This window comes from Sceloporus undulatus, chromosome 7, assembly GCF_019175285.1.
Source record: "Sceloporus undulatus isolate JIND9_A2432 ecotype Alabama chromosome 7, SceUnd_v1.1, whole genome shotgun sequence".
Classification (NCBI taxonomy): Eukaryota; Metazoa; Chordata; class Lepidosauria; order Squamata; family Phrynosomatidae; genus Sceloporus; species Sceloporus undulatus.
The window spans coordinates 8,612,309-8,639,008 of record NC_056528.1 but is presented as its reverse complement, the minus strand read 5'-3'; the positions used below and the strand labels follow the sequence as shown (position 1 = coordinate 8,639,008).

The 26,700-nt window shown below is 48.2% G+C and overlaps 3 protein-coding genes across 5 annotated transcripts in view; all 3 read right to left on the bottom strand.

Moving 5' to 3' along the window:
- Window positions 1-34: 34 nt before the first annotated feature.
- Window positions 35-9,371, bottom strand: OTUD3 (OTU deubiquitinase 3). 3 transcript variants are annotated; one of them, XM_042480334.1, is made up of 8 exons: window positions 9,132-9,371; window positions 8,185-8,333; window positions 6,641-6,753; window positions 5,268-5,390; window positions 4,364-4,495; window positions 3,711-3,807; window positions 2,269-2,447; window positions 35-1,622 (listed from the first exon to the last, which is right to left on the bottom strand). In XM_042480334.1, exons 1-8 carry the CDS (start codon window positions 9,314-9,316, stop codon window positions 1,455-1,457), a joined length of 1,146 nt encoding a protein of 381 aa, XP_042336268.1. In that variant the 5' UTR covers window positions 9,317-9,371; the 3' UTR covers window positions 35-1,454. The 3 variants fall into 3 exon arrangements, with proteins under 3 accessions (XP_042336268.1, XP_042336269.1, XP_042336270.1); XM_042480335.1 differs by having other exon boundaries at window positions 35-1,619; XM_042480336.1 differs by having other exon boundaries at window positions 1,481-1,725.
- Window positions 9,372-10,531: 1,160 nt separating this feature from the next.
- Window positions 10,532-15,172, bottom strand: LOC121936245 (E3 ubiquitin-protein ligase RNF186-like). The gene has a single exon (XM_042478248.1). It carries the CDS (start codon window positions 12,034-12,036, stop codon window positions 11,266-11,268), a length of 771 nt encoding a protein of 256 aa, XP_042334182.1. The 5' UTR covers window positions 12,037-15,172; the 3' UTR covers window positions 10,532-11,265.
- A 60-nt stretch (window positions 15,173-15,232) lies between these two features.
- Window positions 15,233-26,700, bottom strand: part of YBX1 (Y-box binding protein 1) — a 13,257-nt gene continuing 1,789 nt past the window's right edge. The window contains exons 3-9 of the mRNA XM_042478249.1: window positions 21,895-21,958; window positions 19,359-19,392; window positions 17,940-18,029; window positions 17,465-17,767; window positions 16,930-17,012; window positions 16,571-16,836; window positions 15,233-15,610 (exon numbers count right to left, since the gene is read on the bottom strand). Coding sequence (XP_042334183.1) covers window positions 16,602-16,836; window positions 16,930-17,012; window positions 17,465-17,767; window positions 17,940-18,029; window positions 19,359-19,392; window positions 21,895-21,958 — 809 coding nt within the window. The 3' untranslated portion in view covers window positions 15,233-15,610; window positions 16,571-16,601. The remainder of the gene's footprint in view (window positions 15,611-16,570; window positions 16,837-16,929; window positions 17,013-17,464; window positions 17,768-17,939; window positions 18,030-19,358; window positions 19,393-21,894; window positions 21,959-26,700) is intronic.

The following is a 26,700-nucleotide window of genomic DNA, read 5'->3' as shown; positions in this document are numbered from 1 at the left end:
GAGGCAGGCGAGGTTGGCCTAAACCCTATTGCTAACTCTGTCCAATTAAATCGATTTATATTAATTGTCGATTCACCAACAGTCCCTTGAATGAGTCTGTTTTGTCCAAGAAAGATTCAGACTGTTACCTGCTTTGCCACTTTCTATGACCAGTGAGCTTGCAGTAAAATATCACTCCAATTTGAGTTCCTTCTTCTCTATAAACTTTTAAGTGCTGGTCAGGCAAATCCATCTTTTGGCCAAGAGATACCAGGCAGACAGGATTCTTATTTTTAGCTGTTAGAAGATGCGGAGAGATTTTCTCATGGTAGGTAGGCAGGAGTAGGAAAAGAAAAGACAAGCAGCACTTCCCAAAATCCACCTTTGCAACCACCCAAACGAAGGCACATTCGATGCATCTATGTTACAATCTCTATGTAAATACTATTTCTATATGCATATTTTAAAACTTAACCTGTATCGCCCCCTTGGTTTCCATCCATTCACTGCTGAAATGAGCAACAATAAATGTCTTGGGAAGCAAACCAAGGGTTTCAGAGAGCAAAACAAGGATGTAGTGCAATTATTGTTTTTGAGTCTATACCTTGAGTTTCTGGCATCTTTGGTTGAAGTCCTGTACCGTTCAGGAGGAAAGCAAACTCCCAGCGTTCAAAATGAAGCTACACAATGCAACACTTCTTGAATGTCCTGAGCGGCAGCACCTGGAAAAGTGACTTCTGAGATGGGGTGGGGGACTACATTCCCCAAAACAATCCCATTGGGGATTGTGGGAGCTGTAGTTCAAATGCCATTGCTATGAGACAGAGGAGTCTGAGTTATGGAGGGTGCTTTGTACGGTGCATACAGAATGCAACAACAACACACATACAGTGCACAGACCCAGACTATAGGCTAAGACAGTAGGATAACTTTCCCTGCCTGCTGCACTTGCCCCCACTTCAACCGCTCCATGCCAAGGACCAGAAATGCCAGGCTGAGCACCGTGTCGGGTTTAAAACACCACAAAGAAAAGCCAAGGGTCAATAACACCCTGCCCAACATTTGGCAGAGAGTTTCGTTTTGAGCTCGGGAAGCGTTTCATTTTGTTTCTATTTACTTTGCAAAAAGAAGAAGAGGAGGAGGAGGAGGAAAAGTATATTCCTGAGTAAAGAAAATTCTGGCACCCAGGGATGGGATAGCTGATGCCAGTCAGTTGTGAAAGATTCAGAAACCAAATTGCATCAGACTTGCAGAGCTGCTGAGAGTGGGGCCTATCTCCAGGTTCCTCCTCTTGTCCATCTCCAATGTCCCAACTGTTCATCCACTCCATGCCAGCTTTCGCACCTGTGACCAACGATACTGCAGCCAACAAAGACAGACAAGATCGAGGGGTGATTTTCTGACTTGCAACAGTGAAGACCCATATCATCCTCGCTTGTACCTTTGGCGTTTCTAAAAGGACAAGTGCCGTGAGGTCAGATGTTGAGAGCTGCAACCGTCTTCACCAGCGTCACCTGCGACTCGGGCTCCGGCTCGTTCTTGTTGTTGTCCTTGCCAGCCAGGACTTTTTGCCGGTGCCGGTCTTCCTGCCGCCGTTTCTTCTCCAGCCGCTGCAGCTCCTTCTTTTGCTTGCTGGACATCTGCTGAAGTTGGAAAAGAGGGGAGAGAAGGCAGGAAACCGCGAATTTGGAACACTGTCTAGGAGCATCCCAAGTACTGTATATACTCATGTAGAAGTCTAGAAATCTAGGTCAAAAGATTGATCCAAAAAACATGTTGACTTATCCACAGGTCAAAGGAAGCACTGTACTTTAACTCTTATTTAAAATAATGAACCATCCCCTGATGAAAAGCAAGAGTATAATCTGTCCTGAAAGCACTGAAACTCTCTAGTTTCTCATCCATCCAGCCTTAAGAGTGAGCACAAAGAGTTATGTCTGCTGGGATTTTGTAAGTTCTTTGACACTGCTTTGCTTCATCCTTTCCTATATGCCCTTAAGTTTTACCCTCGACTTATCCACGGGTCATAGCAAAATCCATCAGTTTGCCCCCAAAACTTGCCCTCGATTTATACACGAGGCCGACTTATAGTCGAGTGTATAAGGTACCTCCACAAACTACAAATCCCAGCCTTCTACATGGGATATACCCAAGAAGCAACAAAGAGCTAACAAAGAGAGAGGAATATTCAGAAATTTAGGGTTTGCTAAACGATATCCAGACAGATGGAGCTCCACTCTCAAGGCCTAATATTCCAAATCGCTTTGCCTCCCCTTCCCTTTTACAAACCTTCTGGGCCTGCTGTTTTTTGCTGCCTTGGTTTCCTTCCACAGGGCTCCTTTGAGACTTGTTGTTTTCTACCTCCTGGCTCCCAAATATTCTGGCTCCACTGCCGTTCTCTTCCCAAGCGGCTGGCCTGGGATGCTGCTTCTGCCTGTTTGCCTGGGTCGCTTGAACCTCCTCAGCATCTATAACAACAACAGCAACAAACTTGTATTTATATCCCGCTGACTCAGATTAGGACCAAGGCGGCTTACAGTAAAACAGTCAAAACATAGTAAAATAACAATATGCAACAGTCCCAAGTTCTTACCCCCCCCCCCACTTTAAAATAACAAATAAATCACAGTTATGTTAAAAATTCATACTAAAAAGATTAATTAAAACAAATAAACTGGAGGATCTAAGAGAAAGGAGAGCCATGTCTCAGAAACAAAACACTTTCCCTCCCCAGACCGTTACTGTCCGGAGAGAGACCCAGCGTTTTCCCACTGCCCCCAATTGTTTTTATTTATTGCTATTTTGAATCACAAAAGGTGCAACAAAAAAACAAACCCCAGAACCACATCGGTGAAAATGTAAACAGATGTGGCAGATAAGAAGGCCAATGCGATTTTAGGCTGCATCAATAGAAGTATAGTGTCTAGATCAAGAGAAGTAATAGTGCCACTCTATTCTGCTCTGGTCAGGCCCCACCTGGAATAATATTGTGTCCAGTTCTGGGCAAAACAATTCAAAAAGGACATTGAGAAACTGGAGCCATGGGTCCAAAGGAGGGCTACTAAAATGGTGAAGGGTCTGGAAACCATGAAGCCCTATGAGGAAGGACTCAGGGAGCTGAGGATGTTTAGCCTGGAGAAGAGGAGGTTAAGAGGTGATATGAGAGCCCTGTTTAAATACTTGAAGGGATGCCATGTTGAGGAGGGAACAAGCTTATTTTTGGCCGTTCCAGAGAACAGGACCCAATGGAGCAATGGATGCAAGCTACAGGAAAAGAGATTCCAGCTCAACATTAGGAGGAACTTTTGTAAGAGCTGTTCGACAGTGGAACAGACTCCTTCTTCAGAGTGTAGTGGAATCTCCCTCCTTGGAGGTCTTTAAACAGAGGCTGGATGGCCATCTGACAATCGTGATGCTTTGACTGAGAGTTCCTGCATGGCAGAAGAAGGGGGTTGGACTGGATCACGGCCCTTGCGGTCTCTTCCAACTCTAGGATTCTAAACATGTTCATTGCATAAATCAAATAGATACCAAAGGAATTATAATGTGTCAAGACTGGATACCATTGCCAAGATGTAGATAGACGTTTGAAAAGATTTCAGGGAAAATATACCTCCCAGAATTAAGGTTCTGGGAGGGACTGTCCCAGACAAAAGTGAAAAAGGAAACTTTCCCAAGCTCTGTCTAAAGCAGGGATGAGGACGGCAAGTTAAAAATGTTCTGGTACTTACGCAGCCTTTGCACCTCGTTCACCTGAGAAACTGCAAATATCGCGGAGTCAATGTTATAGTTCTCCGTTTCAAGGATCTGGACAATTAAGTCAGAATCCTACAAACAAAAACGAGACATTGTTGGACCTATTTTGAAGGATCCTCCTTTGACATGCAATGGCCAAAATTCTTCACAGGATGTAACCATAAGATATCTCTGTGACTCAATGGGAATGTAGGCCATTGATGCTTGTCCCCAAAGTTTAAACCAAGCCAATGACGCCAAGGCACACCTGAAGCAACAGTTTTCCTAGCAGTGCATCCTGCTGTTTTTTAGTGAGACTTGAGTAAACATACTCAAGGATGCAACCTTATGAACACTAAACTATGGAAGGTTCTCAAATGTTAGATGGATGAAAAAAGTTCAGCGGCTATAAGGATCCAAATATATCTTAAAGCTGATTCTGGTGCAATAATCATTCCTGGGAAATCTCCACAGGTAGCTCATTCATGGATAAACTGCCATTTTGGATCCCAGCCATGCAATTAGAATCCATGAGATCTAGACTGTGAACATGAGCATTTGGGATCTGGTCATGGCCGGAGAATTTAGAAGAGCTAACCAAAGATCTGGGCCTTTGCCTGACAGTGAGAAAGAAAGTATAAAAGCTAACCATGCAGCCGGTTGCATTCCGGACTTTCTGGACCGCGTCTTCGATTTCATCTTGCATGTCCTCTTCGGGTTTTGCCTCCTTTCCCTTCAGCTGGATTTTCTCTTTTTTACCGGATTCCTTTCTGCTGAGCATCTGGAAGGATGAAGAAGGAAGAGGGGGACAAGCAGAATATGCGACTCTGATCAGAACCCCATTTTCCAATGACTTCTCTCTTCACAATGCTAAAGAAAGGAATGGAGGGGTATGCCAGCATTCGGCTAGGCATTGCTCAAGGTTCTCCTTTCATCCTACTCCCAACTCCATTCATGCAGTAGTAAAAAAAGCATGTTTCAAAGCAGAAAACAGTTAAGGAGACAAGCTCCATATGCTTTAAGACTGTCAACTGTTGATTCTTTTTAAAATAGCCCTATGCATTTCAGCCTTTATGAGATAAAGCCTTCTTCAGGGGATAAAAACAAACCCAAATACAAATATATTAAAATTATTATTATTAATATTTTCTTATATCCTGCCTTTCACTCAAGGAGGAGATATTAAAAGGTCAATACCAACTAAATTATCTATATATCCCATAAAACATTACAGGAATACAGTACAGTCGGCCCTTCTTATACACGGATTTTTTTATCCATGAATTCAAGCATCCACGGTTTGAAAATGTTCCAAAAAAATATAAACTTCAAATATCAAACCTTGATTTCCCATTCTTTATAAGGGACACCATTTTGCGATGTCATTATATTTAATGGGACTTGAGCATTCAAGGGTTTTGTTATCCAAGGGGATCTTGGAACCAAACCGCAGCGTATATCAAGGGTCCACTGTATTTTTCACATCTAACTGCGTGTTTTGAGCATTTTAAACATATTTTCAAGCATTCTTTCCATCCCTACACAGAACCAACCTCTGTCTGTAGCCTGGCAGGAGCCTCCGCGTTGTCGTTTATCTTCCGGACGCTGTCGTAGTGTTCTCCGTACCGATATGCGATGTGCAGCTCCCTGGCGTTGCCTTTATCTGTCCCGCGAATCTGAGAAAGACGGCGCGATGAACATCGCGGCATTCAGAGCTATTCAAACAGCCTGCCTCAGAGAAGGATGGACTTTCCTTCGCGGTAGGTCTTTTAGGCAAGAGTTTGGATGGCCATCTCTCAGAAGCGGTGGCCATCGTTGTTCCTCCAAACTGTATTAATTCTGTGAGACGCTGCATGAGTGGGATTACAATCGGGATGCTCTCAAGAGTATATTCAGTTGAGCACAGTTTGATCTTGATACCACTTCTCTGGAGGATTCACAAGATATATAATTTTTTTCTACAGCTTTGTGGAGAGGTCTACGAAACCTCAATAATTTTATGTGGGATTTCATCCCTTTGCCAGTTCTCTCACTTCATAACAAGGATGTCTTTGCCTAAAATGGGAGGGAAACTATCTGGAGAGGATGGCTAGTTGCAAGAGGAACGCCAGCACCAAGTCAGCCTAAATTCAGATGTCCTCAGGCTTCGGTTTGAGGAAGACACAGGTTTTTGAGCTGGGAAAATCCGCACTCTGGATCCTGTGGCCCTGAATCCTCCCTCATGTTACAGACTCATAGAATCATAGAGTTGGAAGAGACCGCAAGGGCCATCCAGTCCAACCTCATTCTGCCATGCAGGAATTCTCAATCAAAGCATCCACATTGACAGATGGCCATCCAGTCTCTGTTTAAAGACCTCCAAGGAGAGAGTTTCCACTAGGCTCCAAGGGAGGTGGTTCCACTGTCGAACAGCCCTCACTGTTAGGAAGTTCTTCCTAATGTTGAGGTGGAATCTCTTTTCATGAGTGGAATCCTTTTTTGGGGGTATTTAAACAGAGTCTCCTTCTTTGGAGGTATTTAAACAGAGGCTGGATGGCCATCTGTCAGGGGTGCTTTGATTGTGTGTTCCTGCATGGCAAGGGGTTGGACTGGATGGCCCTTGGGGGTTCTTCCTTCTAACTCTAGGATTCTATGTCTTCCTGCATGGCAGAATGGGGTTGGACTGGATAGCCCTTGGGGTCTCTACTAATTCTCTTATTCTATGACAGGCTGCCCAAGACATTGCAGCCCTGTTCGTTTAACAAGGTCTGCCCAAGGTTGGCAAAGACATGTGGATACCAGAGCTTGGGAAAGTTACATGACTGGATGACAACTCCCAGGACTCCAGATTCTGGGAACAAAGGTGTTAGAAAGTCAATTTCCTCTTCCTGCAAGGGACAACGCAGCAAATGGACAACTCTGCGTCTCTTGGGGCTTGGAGCCTTACCTGCCACAGAGGGGCATTGAGCTGATGGATGACGACGTTCACTTGGTTGTTCCTCGCAAAGGCCACAATAGCGTCATTGCCGGCGAACGTCCCTGGCTGGGCCAAGTTGGCAACTGGAAGAAGGAGGAGAGATAAAATGTATGCGGGGGAATGAAAATGTTGTACCTGGAATTATGCGCTACAGGCAAAACAGCAGAGACCAGCAGGAGAGGTGACAAGGGAGACCGAAGAAGCCCTACCTTTCGCTCTATCTAATACATTTCTTCCATGTTAACTCAATCATTATATTAATATTCTTACTGGATTCCTAGAAAGATGGGGTTACCCTGAAATGCAATAACAAAGATGTGTGTGTGTGTGTTAGCGCCTCTCAATGCTCTTTATGTTACTGGAAGTGTGCATTATTTAAAAAGTGGTTTATTTGGGAAGACAACGCTTTTACAGTTGCAACAAAATCTCCCTGTGCGCAGGATTAGTGTGATGGGCTCACTATTATGTTAAGTTACAGCCATTTATTTATGCTCAGGAGCACAGGAGCAGGAAGTACAGAGGTCTGGAGACTGTAAAGCTCTAGGAGGAGAGACTGAAGGAGCAGGGGATGTTTAGCCTGGAGAAGAGAAGGCTAAGAGGTGATATGATGGCTTTGTTTAAGTCTAGTGTCTACATCAAGGGAAGTCATAGTGCCATTCTATTCTGCTATGGTCAGACCCCACCTGGAAAACTGTGTCCAGTTCTGGGCATCACAATTCAAAAAGGATGTTGAGAAACTGGAGCCACGTGTCCAAAGGAGGGAGACTAAAATGGTGAAGGGTCTGGAAACCATGAATCCCTATGAGGAGTGACTGAGGGAGCTGGGGATGTTTAGCCTGGAGAAGAGAAGGTTAAGAGGTGATATGAGAGCCCTGTTTAAATACTTGGATGCCATATTGAGGAGGGAGCAAGCTTGTTTTGCGGCTCCAGAGAATAGGACCCAATGGAGCAATGGATGCAAGTTATAGGAAAAGAGATTCCATGGCGTGTTATAGACGGGCCTTTAATACGCCCCCGTCACATGCTAGGGGTTGGCCGAGGACCTAGCGTCCATACCGGCCTCACTCCTAGCACGTGACGAGGGCGTAAAGATGGTGGTGCCCTATACACATGGGCGTTGCCATTTTACATGTTGGACGCATAGCGTCCGCACGTCACGCGGTGCTTATGACATCGCGAGTGCACCATTTTGGAGCTTCTTTTTTGCTCCGCGCGGGAGTCGCGCGGTTTGGCTGCTGCGGTTCCCTCGCGGAGCAAACAGCAGCGCCAGCAGACCGCCACAAAGTGGCGGTCTGTAACGCACCCATCTCAACATTTGGAGGAACATCCTGAGAGTAAGGGCTGCTTGACAGTGGGTGATGCTGCCTTGGAAAATGTGGAGTCTCCTTCCTTGGAGGCCTTTAAGCAGAGGCCGGATGGCCACCTGCCAATGGGGATGCTGTGATTGAGAGTTCCTGCACGGCAGAACAGACCAGGACTTGGGGGCCCTGGGGCTCCTGCCATGGTGGACCAACCGTGCTTCTCGAAGGGGACGTCGTCCTCCACAAAAGGCTCGAAGTCCTCCCGCCGCCTGATCATGTAGTCCACCGTTTCCTGGCGGTATTTGAGGTGGTTCCGGGAGTGGCCCTCCAGCTGGTCCCCAAGGGCCCGGAAGAGGCAGTTCCTGAGGGAGGGAAGGAAGGAAGGCAAGGCGGCAGATGAGCATCACATGCAGCAACCCTGAAATCCTACTAACCATCCTATGCACTTTGCCGCTGTTGTTCTTGTGTGCCTTTGGGTCGCTTCCGGCGTACGGTGGCCCTAAGGCAAAGCTATGCAGGGGTTCCATTTGTCTCCAGCAACATTTTCACAGTCTGCTCAACCCATAAAAGCATCGCCTTTATTTCGGACTTCAAATCCCAGAAGCCCCATTGTCTTAAGGCTGCATCCGCACTGCAGGAATAACCCAGTCTGACGCCTCTTTAACTGCCGCGGCTCAATGCTATGGGGATTCTGGGAATTGTAGTTTTGTAAGACGCAGCCGGAGAAGGCTAAATGTCTCACAAAACTACAAATCCCAGAATTCCATGGAGGTTAAAGCAGCGCCAAAGTGGATTATTTCTGCAGTGCAGAAACAGCCTTAGAGATAGTCATGGGCGGTGCTTATCCAGAGGGCCGCCTTTGGGGGCGTGGCTTGGGACGTCGCAGAGAACGTTGGGATGAGAGTGGGTGGGCGGAGCTTACACTGAGAGAATTTTTGTAGGCGTGGCTTGGGCATCGGGGCGGAGCCTAGAACGCTGATAAGTGTGGGTGGGCGGAGCTTACACGGAGAGCAGCCTCTGTGGGCGTGGCTTGGGCATCGGGGCGGGGCATATAACGTTGGGATGAGAGTGGGCGGGTGGGGCTTACTCAGAGAGCAGTTGTTGTGGGCGTGGCTTGGGCATCGGGGCGTGACCAACTAAGTGGGCGTGGCTCTACTCACCCGTCGCCCGGCACTTCCCGGAGCCGAAGCCCCAGCGCTTGGAGCTGCCCAGCTAAGCCGCCCTCCTCGCCCTCGGGCCGGTTCCGCTTCTCCTTGGCCAGAGCCCTCCGCGCCGCCCGCTCGTCCCGCTTCCGCTCGGCCTCCGCCTTCCCCGGCCGGGCTTTAACCGCCTGCTTCCGAGACATCGCTCCGCTCTAGTTACGGCGCTCACTTCTGCGCCTGCGCACTCGTGCTTCCTACTTCCGGTCTCCTGACACCGCCTTCGTTGCGTCACGTGACACCGGCAACCCGGAACCATAGAGACGCCGCCTCCGAAGCTTATAGAAGGCGCGGTCCTAGAGCGGCCCATTGCTCAGGGCTTCTGGGAGCACTACAATGGCTTTTATACCATTGATCCCATCCTCGCCCTGGACTCCGGACCTCATTTATGGCCTTGTTTTCTGATTATTAGGGCCTTATTAGAGTCCAGTGCATAGAATTTGCCCAATTGGCTCTTCTCCAGTCGCTTCAAGTCACACACAAAAGGAATCTTAATCACCCCATATATATATATATATATATACACACACATTCACACACATACACGATATATATATAGGGAGTATAGCTAACTTGATATATATGTATGTATAATTTTCTTTCTACCCATCTATAATGCTAATTATAGCCCCTTCCTGGTTAATATATATATATATATATGGGAATAATTAACATTTTGCATATATATATATATATATATATATATATATATAATATTTTTCTTTCTAGCTATCTATAATGTTACTTAGAGCCCCTTCCTGGCGCTAATATATATATATATATATATATGGGTATAATTAACATTTTGAATTATATATATATATGTGTGTGTGTATACACATACATATACATATAACTATCTAGCTATAAACATATTAACCACAGCCCCTTCCTGGTTCACTTCCTTTGAACCTCCTTCCACTTCTTCACACTTTTGCCTGGCTTCCTCCAAATGAAACCTAAAGACAGGATTCTCTGGCTTTTCACAGAGGAAGACATGGCTCAGCAACATCAAGAGGGAGGTCAAGGCAGCAAACGTTATTAACGCAGAAGGAAAACCGGGAAGTTCGGAGCGGCTGCAGCAGTTGGCTTTTGCCTGAGCTGACTGGGAAAAAGGCAAGACTCCGCTCCTCCTCCGCCTTCCCAGAGTTCCCTGGCACTGAGCCGGGGCAGTTAAAGCGGTCTCAAACTGGGTTATTTCTGCAGTGCGTTTGGGACCTAAATTCGCAGCCATTCTTGCGAGCGAAGAACAAAGGAGGAAAGTGGGGAGAGAAAAGAAACGGAGGAAGTGTTGCCCACCTCAATCCATGCAGAAATGATAGTAGTAATAACGACAATAATACTAATAACATTGATTCATTTATTATCTACTGCCTTTTTCTGCCAACATGGGATCCATGGCATTTTGCACTGAAGTCTCGTCTGCCAGTGACGTTTTGCAAAGGCCCAAAGCATCCATGGTTAAAACTCCTAGGACAGGATATCCACCCATCCTTCCATTTATAACCCAGCTCTCTCAGACTAAGACTCCAGGCAGAAAATTACCGTTGTTAAAAGCATGCAAAATTAAGATTCAAAATGGCATTAAGCAAAAGGAATCAGCCTGTTTAAAATTTTATTTTAAAGCCAAGATTAAAAACAATACAAGCCCCTTTCTTGTCCTTCCTCATCTTCATCATGATCAGATAAAAGTTGCTGAGGCTTATGGCAACCCTATGGCTGGGCTTTCTTGGCCAGGTCAGTTCCCATTTGCTTTTGCCTTCTTCCAAGGCAAATTTCTTCGGAGCTGGGACTACCATCTTCTGAGGCTGAGAGAGTGTGGCTTTCCCAAAGTCACCCAATGGGTTTCCATGGCCAAGCGGGGATTCAAACCCTGGCTTCCAAAGTCGTCATCGCAGTTGTTGTAGTGTCAAAGCACTACGTTGGTTCACGGAGTATGTTACAGCAATCCAGATGGGACAAATCAAGGCATGGGGAAATCTGGATCCAACCCTGGACTCCCACGGTCTTAGACGGTCAGACCACTGAAATGACCCTCCACAACAGCAGTGGTCAAGGTATTGACCATCTCTGCCCTCCTGGATCCTCACGAGTTTTAGGCCACGGGTCTGGCGTGGCTTTCTGTCTTTCTGGAAAGGTCCAAGCGGCGGCATTGCCACTTTGGGTTCCAGCAGAGCACCCCAGCCATGGCCAGGCCCCAAATGACCGCGATGCTGAGGGCCCACTTCAGCAGCCCTGCATACACAAAGGGAAGAGCGAGGACCACGAGAAGCACTAAGAGGAGGAGAAGGAAAAGGAGCCTCTTGGCGGCCTCTCTGTTGCCAGCGTCCTCTTCTTGGTCGATGGATTCTGGCCGGCGTCGAGAGTCTGGAAAGCGGGGTCCCTCTCCCCTTGGGTTCAGGTTGGCTGAGGTTCCCTGACAAAGCATCTCCTTGGTGCTCAGGCTGCAGATCAGGCCTCCGAAGACGGTGGTGGCTTTCCGGCAGACGGGGCAAATGATCTCCCAAGCGTCCTCTCGGTTCTGCAGGAGGAGCTTCAGGCAGACAGCACAGAAGACATGCTGGCAAGCCAGGACTTTGGGCGGCCGGCAAAAACCGTACTGGTCAAAGCAGATGGGACAATCTGTGTCCGCGGCCAAACACTGGACGCCCTCTTTCTCGGCAGAAGCATCTGAGTTTTTGAGGGAAACCGAAAATGTTGGCGTGGAGAAGGTGGGAGATTCAATCGCTGAGAGAGATGGGAGATCTGAGCCCTGACATTCCATACATGTGGCACACCAAAATCTCCCTACCTCATCCGCTGTATTTTCCATTTGCTCTTTTGGGGCCTTTTCCATTGTCTCTTTCACAAGCTCACACGCATCCATTTCCTTCTTTCTTGGTGATTTCCAGAAGCGCCTTCCCTTTCCAGAAAGCTTGCAAAGGAGAAGAAGAAGGAGACCCGGTCACAATCACTATATCTAGATCCACAGTAGCAGCAGCAGAGACCTTATCAGGGTCGTTTGTGATTATCACTGGGTTGACTTTGAGCCACTTCAGCCTCAAGAAAACAGCCGCAAGGAGGACGTTAATGAGTAACTCTGGAGCCACGTGGGTCTCGACTTCTCTCCAGGAACTCTGAACTTGACTTTGCCCACTGATCCAACTGTGCCAGAGGCCTGCCAGCCATCAACGGCGCTTTTGTTAAGGGGGTTTTCCACATCGGAGGGGAAACAGATCGACCACTACTCTATATTTTAAAGGAATTCTCCAGATAGGTTCCAGATAGCTAGTACAGCTTGCCATTCCTTTCATTAAAGTGGTATGTACATCTGGAATGGACTCATTGCTCCACAAACGTGGGGAGAGACCAGCTGCTGAGACACACAAAGTCCGTACTATCACAGTAAAAAGTTATTCTCTGGGACTGAAACTCCCAGCATCCCCCAATGAGCCTGGCCAGTAACTTTCTTAGGGTCTTTAGATCTGTGCTGCTCAGCTCCTTGAACTGGGACCAGTCCATAACCTGCTGGCTGCCAGTCCACAGAGAGAAGGAAGGAAGGAAGGAAGGAAGGAAGGAAGAGTTGTAGCTAATGGGTACATTTATTCTGTTTAGAATTCCCAGCCAGGGAGTTCTAGTGCCTCCCTAAACTGCAAATCCCAGGGTCCTATAGGATATAGCCATGACATCTGAAGTGGAACCAAAGTGCTACAGTTGTATAGTGTGAAAGGAAATTTTCACACTTTCTAGAAACTCGGGCCTGACAAATCCAGCATGAAATCTTCACTTCCAAGATGAAAAAAGGAGGCTTCTAACTGCTATACAAAGGAAGTGTTTCTCAGCACAAAGACTTCTGTTAATGGAAGGAAGACCGATTTGCTGCATGACCTCCTCAGTCGGATTCTTAAGATCCGTCTTGCCACTTAGAGGTCTCTGTCAGGATTACATGACAGTGACTGAAACAACAAGGACCTTTTGAAATGTCAACCGTTTTGTCTCTCCACCCTTCCTTCCAGGAAATGGGGCCAGAGGATTCCCTCCAACATTTCGGAGATCCCTTCCTATCTTTTTTCCTCCTACAGAATTAACTGAGTGCAAAGTAGTTTTGCAGTTTTAACTTAATTTGCAGCAGCGGAAGCAAGCTAAGGACAAAGAAAGGGGAGGACGAGAAACCGGGACATTTTAAAAGCAGCTGAAAAAGTGGGACGACAGAGGATTAATTGGGACTGTCCCTGCCAAATCCTCCCATGGCCTTTTATTATAGACTGCTTACTACCTTGTCATTTATTAAAGTCATATGCTGACGATGTCTATATTTGGAATTTATGCGGCTGGCACATTTTGATTTATATTTCTGGGATACCATGATGTGAACCGTGAAGAAAAAGGAGACAGCCTCCAAGGAGGCTCAAGACACAGTCTGAAATCCTACATCACCGTTTACGTTTTGAATCTGTAGCTACAGTGAAGAAACATGGCAAAACCCTGACAGTGAATTGTGAAGGTATGCATCTGGGCACAAGCAAGGATGTGCATTGCACACCCCTGTTGCACATCAGGTGGTCCTGTTGTACTCTGGCATTTCTAGACATGCATGATGGCAGGACAGAAAGAAAGTCTTCCTGCAAAGATATTAAAAACAGAGTGGGCTCAGAGAGGGAAGTATGGTCTTTCAGACAGTCCGGACCCAAGCCATGTAGGGCTTTAAAGGTCAGAAACCAGCACAGCACTAAGATTTAAGAAATGTGTTGCCTCAGAGCCCATGCTCAAATCAAGGTTGCTGTGAGCAGTACAAGAACCTGAGTTCACAAGTCTTTCTGCGCAACCTGTATTCCTGGGTTTTGCTCCCAGCCTCCTTAAGAGATGCTCAAGTAGGTTCTCCAGTAACCTAATTCCAGGGGAAAGCTCTTTACTTGTTACTATTGTTAGACTTCCAAGAGCCAGAAAGCCACACTGATCGCCTGGCAATCTATCGGAGATCCAGATCCCCCTTCTGCCCAGCCTGATGCAGCCTGAGCATAACTTGTGCAATCTGGGCATCTGAGACGTCCTCGTCACTCTCTTTGGGCATTGCGCCAGGTTGTCAACATCGTGTCTTGGAAATGCTTCCAGCCATTGCTGACTAAAGGGATACGGTTACAGCCGAAAATGGCATCATTGGCCATGTGTGGCCCAACTTGGGAATGTTGAGTCATGTTCCATTTCTTCACAGACACAGTTCAATGGGATTTTGGAAAGAGGAACAGAGCAGCTTTGCAAGTGATAAACACCAGAGGAATACCACAACACTTTTCAATTCAGTGTGATATTGAAAGCCGGGACATTTTAAATCAGCGTTCCCTAGATCCCAAACCTGTTCTTCCCTGTTCCTCTGGATTCAAATAGGCTGACAACACCATTACATAGAACCAACCACATGAAAACGAAGAGATTTGGAGCACCTTCCCATCTGCGTCAATGGGAGGCAGTTTCCGCAAGAGAGCTTGGTTTGCTGAGAATTAAGGGCATCTCCTGGCTTAATGGTAAGGGACACCTGGATAGAGAAAAGCTGCCTCTAAAGCTGGCAGCGGAGCAATTTAATTCGTAAGTCGAGATGAGCATAAGCGACCTGGGAGCACCCGGCCACAACACACTGGAATCCCATGACACATTTCAGGGCATTAGGGGCCTGTTTCTGGCACTTCTGATGCCTCGGGTCCTTCATATTTGTCCCTTCATCTCTGATGCTCAATTTGATCTGTGATGACTATTTTCCAAATCATGACTTCCAACATCCTTTTCGTAATAAATCCCCGGCCAAACTGTCTCCCATCACTTAACTGATTTGATGTTTGTAACCAGACTCCTGCTGTTGTTTGGATTCAGCTCTAATGAAGCCCAGAGCCGTTAACTAATCCTATTAGTCTGTTATCTCAGATTAATTTGAGCAGTACCCACTTTAAAATAACAAGGTACTAAGTTCTGAAGTTTGGGGAAAATGTTTTCCCCTCCAAATTTTTGGGATGAGCTGTATTAGGGGATGGAAAATAACATATTATTACTCAAGAGTCAGTAGAATAAAAATCGTAAGCATACCACACCAGGCAATTCTTAAGACCTTTATTAAGAGATGCTTGCAGTTTGACTTGAAAAAATCAGGTGTATATTTCATACAAATTAAAAATGAGGTTCTTAAAAATCCCAACTTGACCAGATATGAAACAATTTAAAAACCTTTAAAGGTGTATTGAGAAAAAACAGGCCTTTAAAAAACATGTTTGTCGCTCCCAAAAGGAGCAGACTACTTTAGGTAAAAATAATAAAAATCCCATGCTGCATAGATAATGCAGAGAGTTCGAGTTATCTGGTCAACAGCAAAAAGCAAGCACTTAAGGTCTTCAGTTCCAATTCTTCCGTTCATTTCTTATTGCTGGAATTTCGTATTCTCTTTATTTCAGATGCTCTCTTCTTTGATGACTAAACTGGAAAGAGAAAAAGCCAGAATGTTGCATTATCTTACCCAAACCCTATCAGAGTAAACGGCAGGATGGCCACCAATTTGTACATCCCATGTGAGACACCGACATAATTTTAAAACAGCTGACTAGTGCCTGGCCAAAGCGCATGACCTCAAAGACTCAGGATTTACCATCTCAACCAATAAAACCTGTTACTGCTTCTAGGGAAGCCTCACCTGCCTTGGCTTCTCAGCATCATTTAACCGTATCGACTCAAAGCAAATCCTGTTGAAGCTTTTGCAACAGGTTTTTAAGCATGCACACTTGTACCTGGAGACTTAAGAGAAAAGATGCACTCCACCAGACCAACATTTAAGTGAACGTTTGTGCACCGGGGCACCTTAAAAGCCTTCTTGAAAGGAATGCAACAACAAAGGCTTTAACAAGCGTCTCCTTTTCATGAAGATTACCCTACAGGTCTCTTGCTCCAGCTGAAAATTGAAATTCCATCGCTGCCATACAATGTTCTTTCCTAGTAGGTGCTTTTGTGGGTCCTTATTCTTAATGGCAATGTTCTACCTCTTGAGGTGAAAAGTAGTGGGAAGAGAACTTAACCCTAAACTTATGGCCTGGGTCTGAGTATAGACAGGATCAAGTTTCCCTACTCTTCACAGAACTGAAATTTACCCTCCAGTCAGGCCAGATTTGAAGAAGGATCTACTTAAAGGTTCACACTGAATAACCTGAATTGCACAGATGCAGCATGACTTAATAAAGTAAAGCACTCCTCAAAGATGCTTATGTACCCAACCTCTGCTTATGTTTTTACATTTTTCTGGAGGCATCAACTTTTCTGACCACCTTCATCTGACACACTTCAAGCCCTTGGGCTAATGGCACATTAAGTATCCCTACGGACAGTCTTGTTTAACCGCAAACGCCTGCACTGCCAGAGTCCCCGAGGGAAGCCATGAGGACACTCACCCGGATGATGGTAGAGATGGTAAGCCGGCATTTACTCAGCCCCGCCCTGCTCGGCCTCGGGAGCGGACGTGTTCTCAGCTGGTGTTTCGGCTGCCTTTGTCTCTTTGCCATCTTGTGGTTTAGGGTTCTCTGGGCGTCTGCGTCGGTAATTGAAGTTGCGACGGTACCGACGTTGAGGTGGCTGCTGACCCTGGGCCTCATCCCCCTGGTTCTCTTTGTCTTCTTCGTTGCCCTCCTCCCTGGGCTGTCGTTGGCGAGGAGGACCCCTGAAAGGCCCAACAAGGCTTTAAGCACCTCAGCCCAGCGTCCGAAGCACATCAAACAGTACAGTGCTCAACCCGCTCTCGGTGGGAGCTCACCTGCGATAGCGTGGTCTGTAACCTCGGTACATGTTCTGCCTGACAGGTCTGCCTTGTTCTCCTGCACCCTGGTTGTCAGCACCCTGGAAGATAGCAAGAGGAGTGAGGAGCTGGCGACAGAGAGCGGCAGACAAAAATCCCACTTGTGTGAGGAGAACACACTCATTCACTTTCTATAAAGCTCACCTGAGCCAGAATGTCAGTTTAAGGGAAGGAAACTGTGCATTGTCTGATACAATTGGAAGGAAGGCTGGGCTGGGTTTTGATTATTCCCAAGTAGCTTTCCAGAAATGCGGTAGGCATTTCACATAGATTTGCACACCTAAGGCATCAGACTACAACCAGGACTATTGTTGTTTGGATGTACAGTATCCAATTCTGGAAACAAGCTCCATGTCATTCAAGCTGGCTCTGTACTTAGCTGACTAAGCATTATAGGAACAGTATGCAAGTGACAAATATCCATGGCCAAAAATATACTTTCCCACAACCCACTCCTTGCCCTGCAACGGTAAGCAATCTTAGCAAACATTACCTCCACTATCTCTCCTTGGACAGGAGCATTGGAATACTGTGGCCGCCGGCCATAGGGCCGACGCATGTAGTAGGGTGGGTACCGCCTCCTGCGGTAGGGGCGGCGCTGTTGGGACTGGCCTTCTGGCAAGCTCTCCGACCCCTCGTTCTTCTCCCCACTCTCACTGTTTTGGTAATTCTGCTGGTAGTTGCGTGGAGGACCTCTACGCCGTGGATATCGTCTGTACTGGTTACGGTCTGCTGCATATTTGCTGCCTTGCACTGGAACACCACCAGGACCTGTAACGTTGGCTGCCTCTGCTCCCTGTAAAGAGCCGGAAGGAAAGAATGCAAAGAGGAGTGAGCCGAGCCAGCACAAAAACATGGAAGTGTCAATCCTGCTTCACTGCAGGCATTTACCAGATCCAACTACCCAGAAACCAAGTTCCCAAGAACGAAACAAGCCCTCCCCTGTTAATCCCAGCTTTACCGCTCACCTTTTCTCCTTCAACCACGTCAAACTCCACAGTCTCTCCATCTCCTACACTGCGGAGGTATTTCCTGGGGTTATTCTTCTTTATAGCAGTCTAAGGAGAAACAGTTCAGATTTAGACTCAGTTGGCTGTGCTTTAACAAGTATGAATGGCTTCCTAGATGGGCCCATAAATGAAACATGTTTGAGAAGAGGGTGGATGGAGCAGAATCTATTTGATGGGCTGGAATGTAAACACAGAGGGCATTGTCTATGGGGCAGCTTCCCTCCAAGCAAGGTGAGCCAGGCATGTAAGTGTGGGAGGTCTTCTAGTGCTCTGCAGCACATCCATTCTGGCCTCATTCGTGCCAAGAATGTACAGGGACCGTTAGATGGATAACATGGTTTCCTGGCTCCCCTTCCAGCCCTAATGCTCTATTTCCATATTAACCAGGAGAGAGAAATCAGAGCCATTCCTTTGCTTTCTCCCAGAAGCCCATACCATCCAGGGAAATCATTTGGGGGCTCACATGAGTGTCAGAAGTTAGTCTCCAACTGGCCCTGCAGAGCAAAACTCAGTCTCTTGCAATGGCAGGGGCTTGGCTTCTCAGTGGCTCATGTGACCGGACTCAATTAAACTGACCTTCATGGTTTGCTTACCAAACATTTTTTGGTGTCAATAGTAACAGCTGCACTTGGAGCACAGTTAAGAGTGCTGACAGCATTTTCCTGGTACCCAGCCTCTGAACAAGCCAGCACTGCTAGCCCCATTTGTGAAGGTACCAACAGGCACAAGCCTAATGCCCCAGCGCTCCAGAGAGAAACACATGCTGCCCCACACCTACCTCGTCCTCCCAGAAAGACAGCTGTCAGTCAACTTAAGAAAAGGAGGTTTGAGCAACACGAAGGAGCAGATAAAAACCTATCAAGACTTTCAAAACCCAACAAGCATGCATGGGAACTGCTAAAAACATGTAGAACCGTAGCTCTCTTGCTAGGTAAACTTTGGGCTGAATCTAACTACACATTCAGCCTTTTCCTTGATTTTTGCAATAAGCTGCATGGATGAGCAAGGAACTGTACCTTCTATGCCTTCACAATGATTTGTCTGCTTGCTTCAAATCTAAAAACCCTTTCCTTGTCACAAACACTAAAGTTGGGATTGGGCTGGAATCGTCAGGAGTCTATCAAAAATTCTTGGTGACAGCAATAGTTGTCACTTATAATTTAGCTGGTCATTTAGGCTGGGCTGCAGCAGAGCACTAGATGTTTAACTAATGCAGTCTAGGAATATAGAAGAGAACCATATTTAAGAAAAAGGGGCATGAAGTGGCAAGAAGCCATATCTTGGAAATGATATCCTTCCGTACCTTTCAGCCACAGAACAAACTGCCCCATTTCATCAGAATCTAGCACATCTAGTAGCATAAACAAGCAATCTCACCTGGTGGACAAACACATCTTCCTTGGTGTCATTCCTGCAAAACAAGGCGTTTTCAGTTGAGAAAACCATACACAAAGAATGAGCATTCTCCTGGAAGGAGTGGTACTACATTTTGGGTAGAGGACTGCCTGTGGCATTGGGGTACTGCCAAGGTAAGAACACATATCACTCCCATTACTTTCTTGTGCTAAAAATACAGGCAGCATTAACTTGGACGTTTCATGTTTCTTTTTGCCAACTCTGGCTACAATTGTCAAGCAGGATTAAGCTGAGAGCGAGCCAAAGTGCCCTTTTAAACACGCAACAGCTCTTTCCTGCAGAAAAAAGCATTAATATTTGATACACATAAATGCTCACAGAAACACACCAATTGAAGAGTATTCCAAGATGTACTGTATCACATTTCTCAGCAGATTCTAGAGTCAACTAAAATCAGATCCTCATTTAACTAAGAATTAAACGTAAGAGAATCTGGGTCTATTGGGACTCAAAGCACCAAATTTATTCACCAGGGTTTCCTATATTGCGTTTGTTGTTCAGCTCAAACAAAGCCTGTGGGACCACTGCCTTCCAGAGGGAGGTTTTCCTACACTTGCTGCAAGGAGGGGGAAATATCTTTCGGCCCAAAGGCTAAATTCCAGATAGGTTTCTAGGGACCACATTCCTCTGGTGGGTGGGACTAAAAGCTGTGAAAAGGCATGGGGCAAGCATACCAGCATATTTTAGATTCCAGCTCTTGCTACCCATCCTTAAGCTTTCTAAGTGTTTCAGCCTTTCAAACAGGGGGAGGGGGGTATGGTTCAGATTCAAAACTTGCAAACCACCAAACAGTAGAGTCATGGGGGGAAAAGGATGTAACCATTTGAGGAACCTCAGGGGACCAGATTCAGCCCCACAAGGGCTGAACTTACCCATTCCTGGTGCACAGCCATATATAATGGGCAAAGTTAACTACTTCTGCCAAAAGCAAGATCCAAGTGTTGAAAACCTGCTGTTTTGAAAGACCAAGGTCTTTTGCAAAGAAAGCTGCATTTGATCAGGTGTTCCAGTTATCTAAAGAAGCCATCAAGGTGAATGCAAGGAACTAGCTCATTCCTACTAGCATTGTGCATGAATCTACTCCTCTTAACATATTGTCCAAGTTGGCACCCTTAAGTCACAGACACACGATCAACGAGCCCACCCTTAGCGCCCAACCATGCTCTTTGTAGTCATACCCATCAAGACCTTTCTTCAGTGTTTGGCCAGAGATCAACAAGCTCCATCTGTACACAGATTCAGATGGACTGGGTGCAGAAAGAGGAATATGTAGCACTCCCTTTCGATGCCCCCCTGAATTTGCATTTAACAGTAGCCATGGGGAAGGAAAAGGCAAGCGGAAAAGCACAAGTGATCCCAATTCCTGCATGCTAAAACCGTACAAAGACAGCTCAATGCCACCCTCAGAACAGCTCATGTGTGTCTGGAAGTTCAGAAGGAAATCTGCACATATCCCAGCAGAAAGTGCATGAGTGGAAGAGAGAGGAGCAACTGAGGCTCCAGTTAGTGGTTGTTTCACAGCATGTCTCTGAGAGATTAAAGAAAACCAAGTCCCTGGGGCCTTTCTCTGGGTTAGTCCTAATCACCTATAATCTAATTAACATCATACACTTGGCACTGCCTTTTAAAAACTTAACCCTATCACTCTGGGCTGTTTCTCTCTCTCTCTCTCTAGTTGAGGCTGTTTTGTTTTTAGTTAAAGCTGCTTCATTGTAATTTAATGCAGAAAGATATGTATTTGTAAATACGTAATAATTGTTTATGACCAAAGAAAGGTTGGTAAACCTTTTCTTTAAACAGAAACAAAAAAGATCAGTCTCTTTGCCTAATGTGCAAGAACTACCAAAAGCTTATGTTAAACAGAGGATACCCATTATCAATAGGGAAGAAACCCCTCAGTTTGCTTCAATTCCCTTCACGCTCTCCTTTCCAATTCCCTTCTTCACGGTTGATTTGAGCCACACTCAGTTTAGCCCTAAATCTCTTTCCAAAACGATGCTTTCAGGACCGCATTCTCTCTTATTCTGTACTTCTACACTAACTGCCCCTTTACCCTTTATCTGAGGGAAGTGAAGCAATTGTCCAGGGAACTGGTGTCTCCACTAGAGGAATCAGAATTGCAAAAATAGTAAAGTATGCCCAAAACAGCATCTGTAAATAAACACTGATGTGACTACAATCAGATCCTAGCTCAGCGATTCCCAGTGCTCCAGGTGTTTTGGACTTTTAGACTCCCAGAAGCCCCCGACAATTTGGTTGACAGTCAGGAATTCTGGGAAGCTAAGTCCAAAACAATCTGGAGGGCCAAAGTTTGGGAACCACTTCTGCCTTAGATCAACTCAATGAGACTTATGTGAAAAGATTAGGTGGAATGGGATGGGCAGCCCACAGTATATCTATAGAGACTGGGCAACATTGGGCAGATGACAGCAGTGGTGTACTTTGCTTCAGTTAAAAGGACCGAAGAAAGGCACCAGGGCTCCCTGGCTCTCCTCACCTGTTGATGAAGCCATAGCCATTCCTTACGTTGAACCATTTCACTGTCCCCAAAACCTTCGTTGCTGCAGGAGAGAAAAGAGATGCAAGTTAAGACATGATAGGGATGAGAGGAGCTCCAGCCATACGATGTTGTACTTTGCGTTCTTGAAACCAATTTCTATGCGCAAAACCCTTGCTTCGCAGAGGCCTGCTGCTTTGGCCAGGAGCTCAAACTGGTTGCCTTGAGCAGCTCTCAGCCTCTGAAAGACAGACACATAATGCTCTTCCAACCCACTGCGTTGTTCTCAGCATTTGGGAGACAAGGATGGAGGAACTCCCTGTCCACTTGGAATATTTCAAGCCTTCAAAGCGCAGCAGCCATATAGGCCTGCAGGGATTGACTTCTGGATACAGCTGCGCGGGATCTGGTTGCATTATTTAAGGTTGCGCTAATAAAATATTAAATGCGTATTAAAATATAATGTTGCTGGCCTACATGCTTCAATCCAACCGGGGGGGAAATAACCAGGACTAAAAGAAGAGAGGATGGTGAGGAGATGGAGAATATTCTTTCCAAGGTTTTTGCAGCCTGATCCTATACTTGTTTCATTGGGAGAAAAGCCTAGTAAATATAGGGCTCCCCCCAAAATGGACCTACGGCTACAGTTTTAGGAGTTTAATTTTTCTCAAGGCTGCAAAGTGCCCAGTTTGGATCATAACCATCTTCAGTGGTGCGTTTGGATCCTAAAGAGATGAAGAGCAAACAACTAAGCATAGAATTATTATGTGCCTATACATCCAGGTTTCCCAAAGGCCAGGAAAATAGGCTCATCACAGAACACAGCCTGGGCTCATGTCATTTGATGCCTGCAAAAGCCAGGGACAGAAGCTCACAGCGGCTTTGGCTATTTGCAGTTTTGATCAATGTCCTCTCTAGGAATCTCTGGGTCCTCCAGTGCAACTCTGCCAGAGGCTGACCATAGAGTTGTGCTGGAGAACATAGACGTTCTTAGAGAAGACACTCCTCTAGGCATCTCCAGCATGACTCTATGATCCACTCCTGGCAGATGCTGACCACAGAGTTGCCCTGGAGGACCTGGAGATTCCTAGAGAGGTCTTCTCTCAGGTAAAAAGGATAGTGCTTATTTACTTGCAGTTTCCCCACATTCATGGGCGTCCTTCACCCCTAAACCCAGGCAAATGCGCAGGGACCATCCAAAATCCACCAAACAGTGATACCTTTCTGGATGATGAGGTGGGTTTCGGGGGATGTGTATGTTTCTATAGGCCACTGATGGATATGTTAAATGTACTGTGTAATCTGAATGTGCAGCATATATAGATTTTTGTTTCTGTCTTGTTTATAATAATAATGATGTTGATGGTGAACTTATTATTATTTCCCTGGAAAATGTAGCTCAGCCCAAGTGTAACCTCAGCATGCCTTCCAGTGACTCCCAAAACTCTGGCCTTCCAGCTGTTTTGGGCTTCAGCTCCCAGAATTCCAGACTATTGGCTAAGATGGCTGAGGCTTCTGGGAGCTGAAGTCCAAAACAGCGGGAGGGACGGAGTTTGGGAATCGTTCTGGCAAACCCCCAAAAGAGGCAGGTGGTGTGTGTGGGTACAAGACATACAATATATATATATATATATATATCTTTTATATATATATATAGAGAGAGAGGAGGAGAGGAGGGGGGGGGTCATTGGCTTTCTAGCATATATATATATATACACACACCCTACACATATACACACAGTGAAGGCTACTGGCTTCCTGGCATTTATATATACAGTATAATATATATATATATATATATTGAGATTATTGGCTTTCTGACATATATGTATATATTTTATATTGGCTTTGTGGCATATATACATATATGTGTGTGTTTGTGCTAGTGTGTGTGTGATATATTATATATATATATTTGCCTTCTTTATATATGAGGCTATTGCTTTCTCATATACTGTAAATACATATACATATATTTAGATTATTAGCTTTCTGACATATATATATATATCTAGAGAGGGAGGGGCTATTGGCTTTCTGGCATTATATATGTGGTGTGTGTGTGTTAGTGTATATATAGATTATTGGCTCTTTGCTTATATAATACGAAGCTATTGGCTTTCTGGCTTACACACACACACATACTTATACATACATCCATACTATATATATGAGGAGTCTTGGCCTCGGCGCCGCGCACGCGCAGACGGACACACCAAGGCAGGGCGCGCGCGCACGCCGGTCATATTGCTCCGCCCCCTTGGCCACGCCCCCTCCTCCCTCCCTCCTTGGCCCCACGTTCTCTCCAGCCCTCGTGCTTTCCTTCGCGCAGGCGCGTTGCCTCCAACGGCGGAGGGAGGGAAGTGGGGGGGTCGAACACATCCGTCCAATGAGTAGGTTTCGAACGCAGCTCTTCAGCCAATGAGAGAGCGAGAGGGGGGAGAAGCAGAGAAACGTGAGTGAAAGGGTGGGGAGGGGAGTAAAAAGAGAGAAAGGAGTGGAGTGCGCGCACGCGCAGTGAGGAGGGTGCCAGAGAAGCGCGTCTGTTAGTGGCGCGTGGCCCCGCCCACCTGTGGTGGGCGTGGCTATCCCGCCATGCCTCTCCTCCCTGGCGCCCTCCTCACTGCGCGTGCGCGCCCTTTCTCTCCCTCACACATTCACACAGAGCTGTTCTCTCGCGCCGCGCAGTGGGCACCTCCCCGATGACCTCTTGTCCCCGCCGGCGGGGGGCGCTGCCGCCGAGCCGTTGTTGTTGGTTCCGTTGCCGTTCCCGCCGCCGCCTCCTCCGTGTTGCTGCCGCCGTTGCTGGGCTTGGCGTCCGGACGACGACGGCAGAGGCAGCGGGGGCTTGGGCCGCTGCTGATGTGCCGCCGGGGCCGCTGTGGCCTGCCCTGCCGCCGGCGCTGCCTGTGTTAAAGTGGCGGCGGAGGGGGGCGCCTGTGTCTCGCCTCGCTGCTCATGGCGTCCTCGGCGGCGGTGGTGACTGGCTCTGGCGCCGCCTCCCGCTCGGTGTAGATGGTGACTCGGGGGCCGGCCGTTGGCGGGGGGCTGCTCCCTTGCTCCGGGCTCCGCTTGGGCTCCGCTCTCCGCTCCCGATACCGATCGAACTGGCCCACAATGGCGGCGCGCGCTCGGTAGCCACCCCGCGGCGCCGCCCACCCGCACGCCCCCTTGGCCCGCAGGGGACGTCCGTCAGAGCCGCGCGCTCCCATTGGTCCCCGAGCTCCGCCTCCGCCTCGCTTTAAACGCCCGTCAAATCCTCGCACGCCCATTGGCTAGCCCTCGCCCGCCCACCTTTGTAGCCATCAGTTTCTAGCTACAACGTGGTCGGGGCGAGGGGGCTAGCCAATGGGGCGGCGAGGATTTTTGACGGCGTTTAAAGCGAGGCGGGAGGCGGAAGCTCGGGGGGAACCAATGGGATGCGCGCGGCTTCTGACGGATGTCCCTGCGGGCCAATGGGGGCGTGCGGGTGGGCGGCGCCTGCTGTGGTGGCTACCGAGCGCCGCGGCCGCCATTGTGGGCCAGTTCGATCGGTATCGGGAGCGGAATTTATCGGGAGCGGAGAGCGGATCCCACGCGGAGGGCCCGGAGCAAGGGAACGCAGCCCCCGCAACGGCCGGCCCCGAGTCACCATCTACACCGAGCGGGAGGCGGCGCCAGAGCCAGTCCCCACCGCCGCCGAGGACGCCATTTGAGCAGCGCGGCCGAGGACACCAGGCGCCCCCCTCCGCCGCCACTTTAAAACACAGGCAGCGCCCGGCTGCAGGGCAGGCCACAGGCGGCCCCGGCGGCGAATTCAGCGCGGCCCAAGCCCCCGCTGCCTCTGCCGTCGTCGTCCCGGACGCCAAGCCAGCAACGGCGGCAGCAACAACGGAGGAGGCGGCGGCTAGGGAACGGCAACGTAACCAACAACAAAACGGGCCGGCCGGGCAGCGCCCCCGCCGGCGGGGACAGGAAGGTCATCGGTTGAGGGGCCCATGCCGGTGCGCGCGCGAAACAGGCTCTGTGTGAATGTGTTGAGGGAAGCGAAAGGGGCGCATCCGCGCAGTGAGGAGGGGCGCCCGGGCGCGAGGCAGTGGCGGGATCGCCCCGCCCACCCCCGGTGGGGCGGGTGCAGCGCGCCGACTAACCGCCGCGCTTCTCTGGCACCTTCTCACTGCGCGTGCGCCGCCCTCCCCTCCTTTCTCCTTTTTACTCCCCTCCCCACCCTTTCCCTTCACGTTTCTCTGCTTCTCCCCCCTTCTCGCCTCCTCTTGCCTGAAAGAGCTGCGTTCGACACCTACTTCTTGACGGTTGTGTTCGCCCCCCCCCCTTCCTCCCTCCGCCGTTGGCCGGCAACCCCGCGCCTGCGCGACGGCCCGGCCGCGGGGGAGCTGGCGCGCCCCGTGGGGCCCGGCGGGCGGGCTGCGGGGGTCGTGGCCCCGGGGGCGGCGCCCCTGCCGGCTGGCGCCGCGCCTGCTTTGTGTGTCTTTCCCCGTGTGACGCGCCCGCGTGGCTGCGGGCGCTCGCGGCCCCGCCTCCTCCTCTCTCTCTCTGTCGTCTGTCTGTTCTCCGTCTGTGTGTGTGTTCCGCCCGCCCCGCCCCTCGCTTCGTCTTCTCTCCGCCCGGGCCGCCCCTCCTCTCTTCTCCCTCCCCCCCCCCCCCCCCCCCCTCTCTTCTGCCCCGGCCCGCCCCTCGCCCCCTCCCTCTCTTCGCTCTCTCTCTCTTCGTTCCGGCCCGCTCATCCTCCTCCCTCTATCGGCCTCTGTCTTTTGCCGTTCTCGCGCACGCCCCTCACTCCCTCTCCGCCGCCGCCTCTCTCTCTCT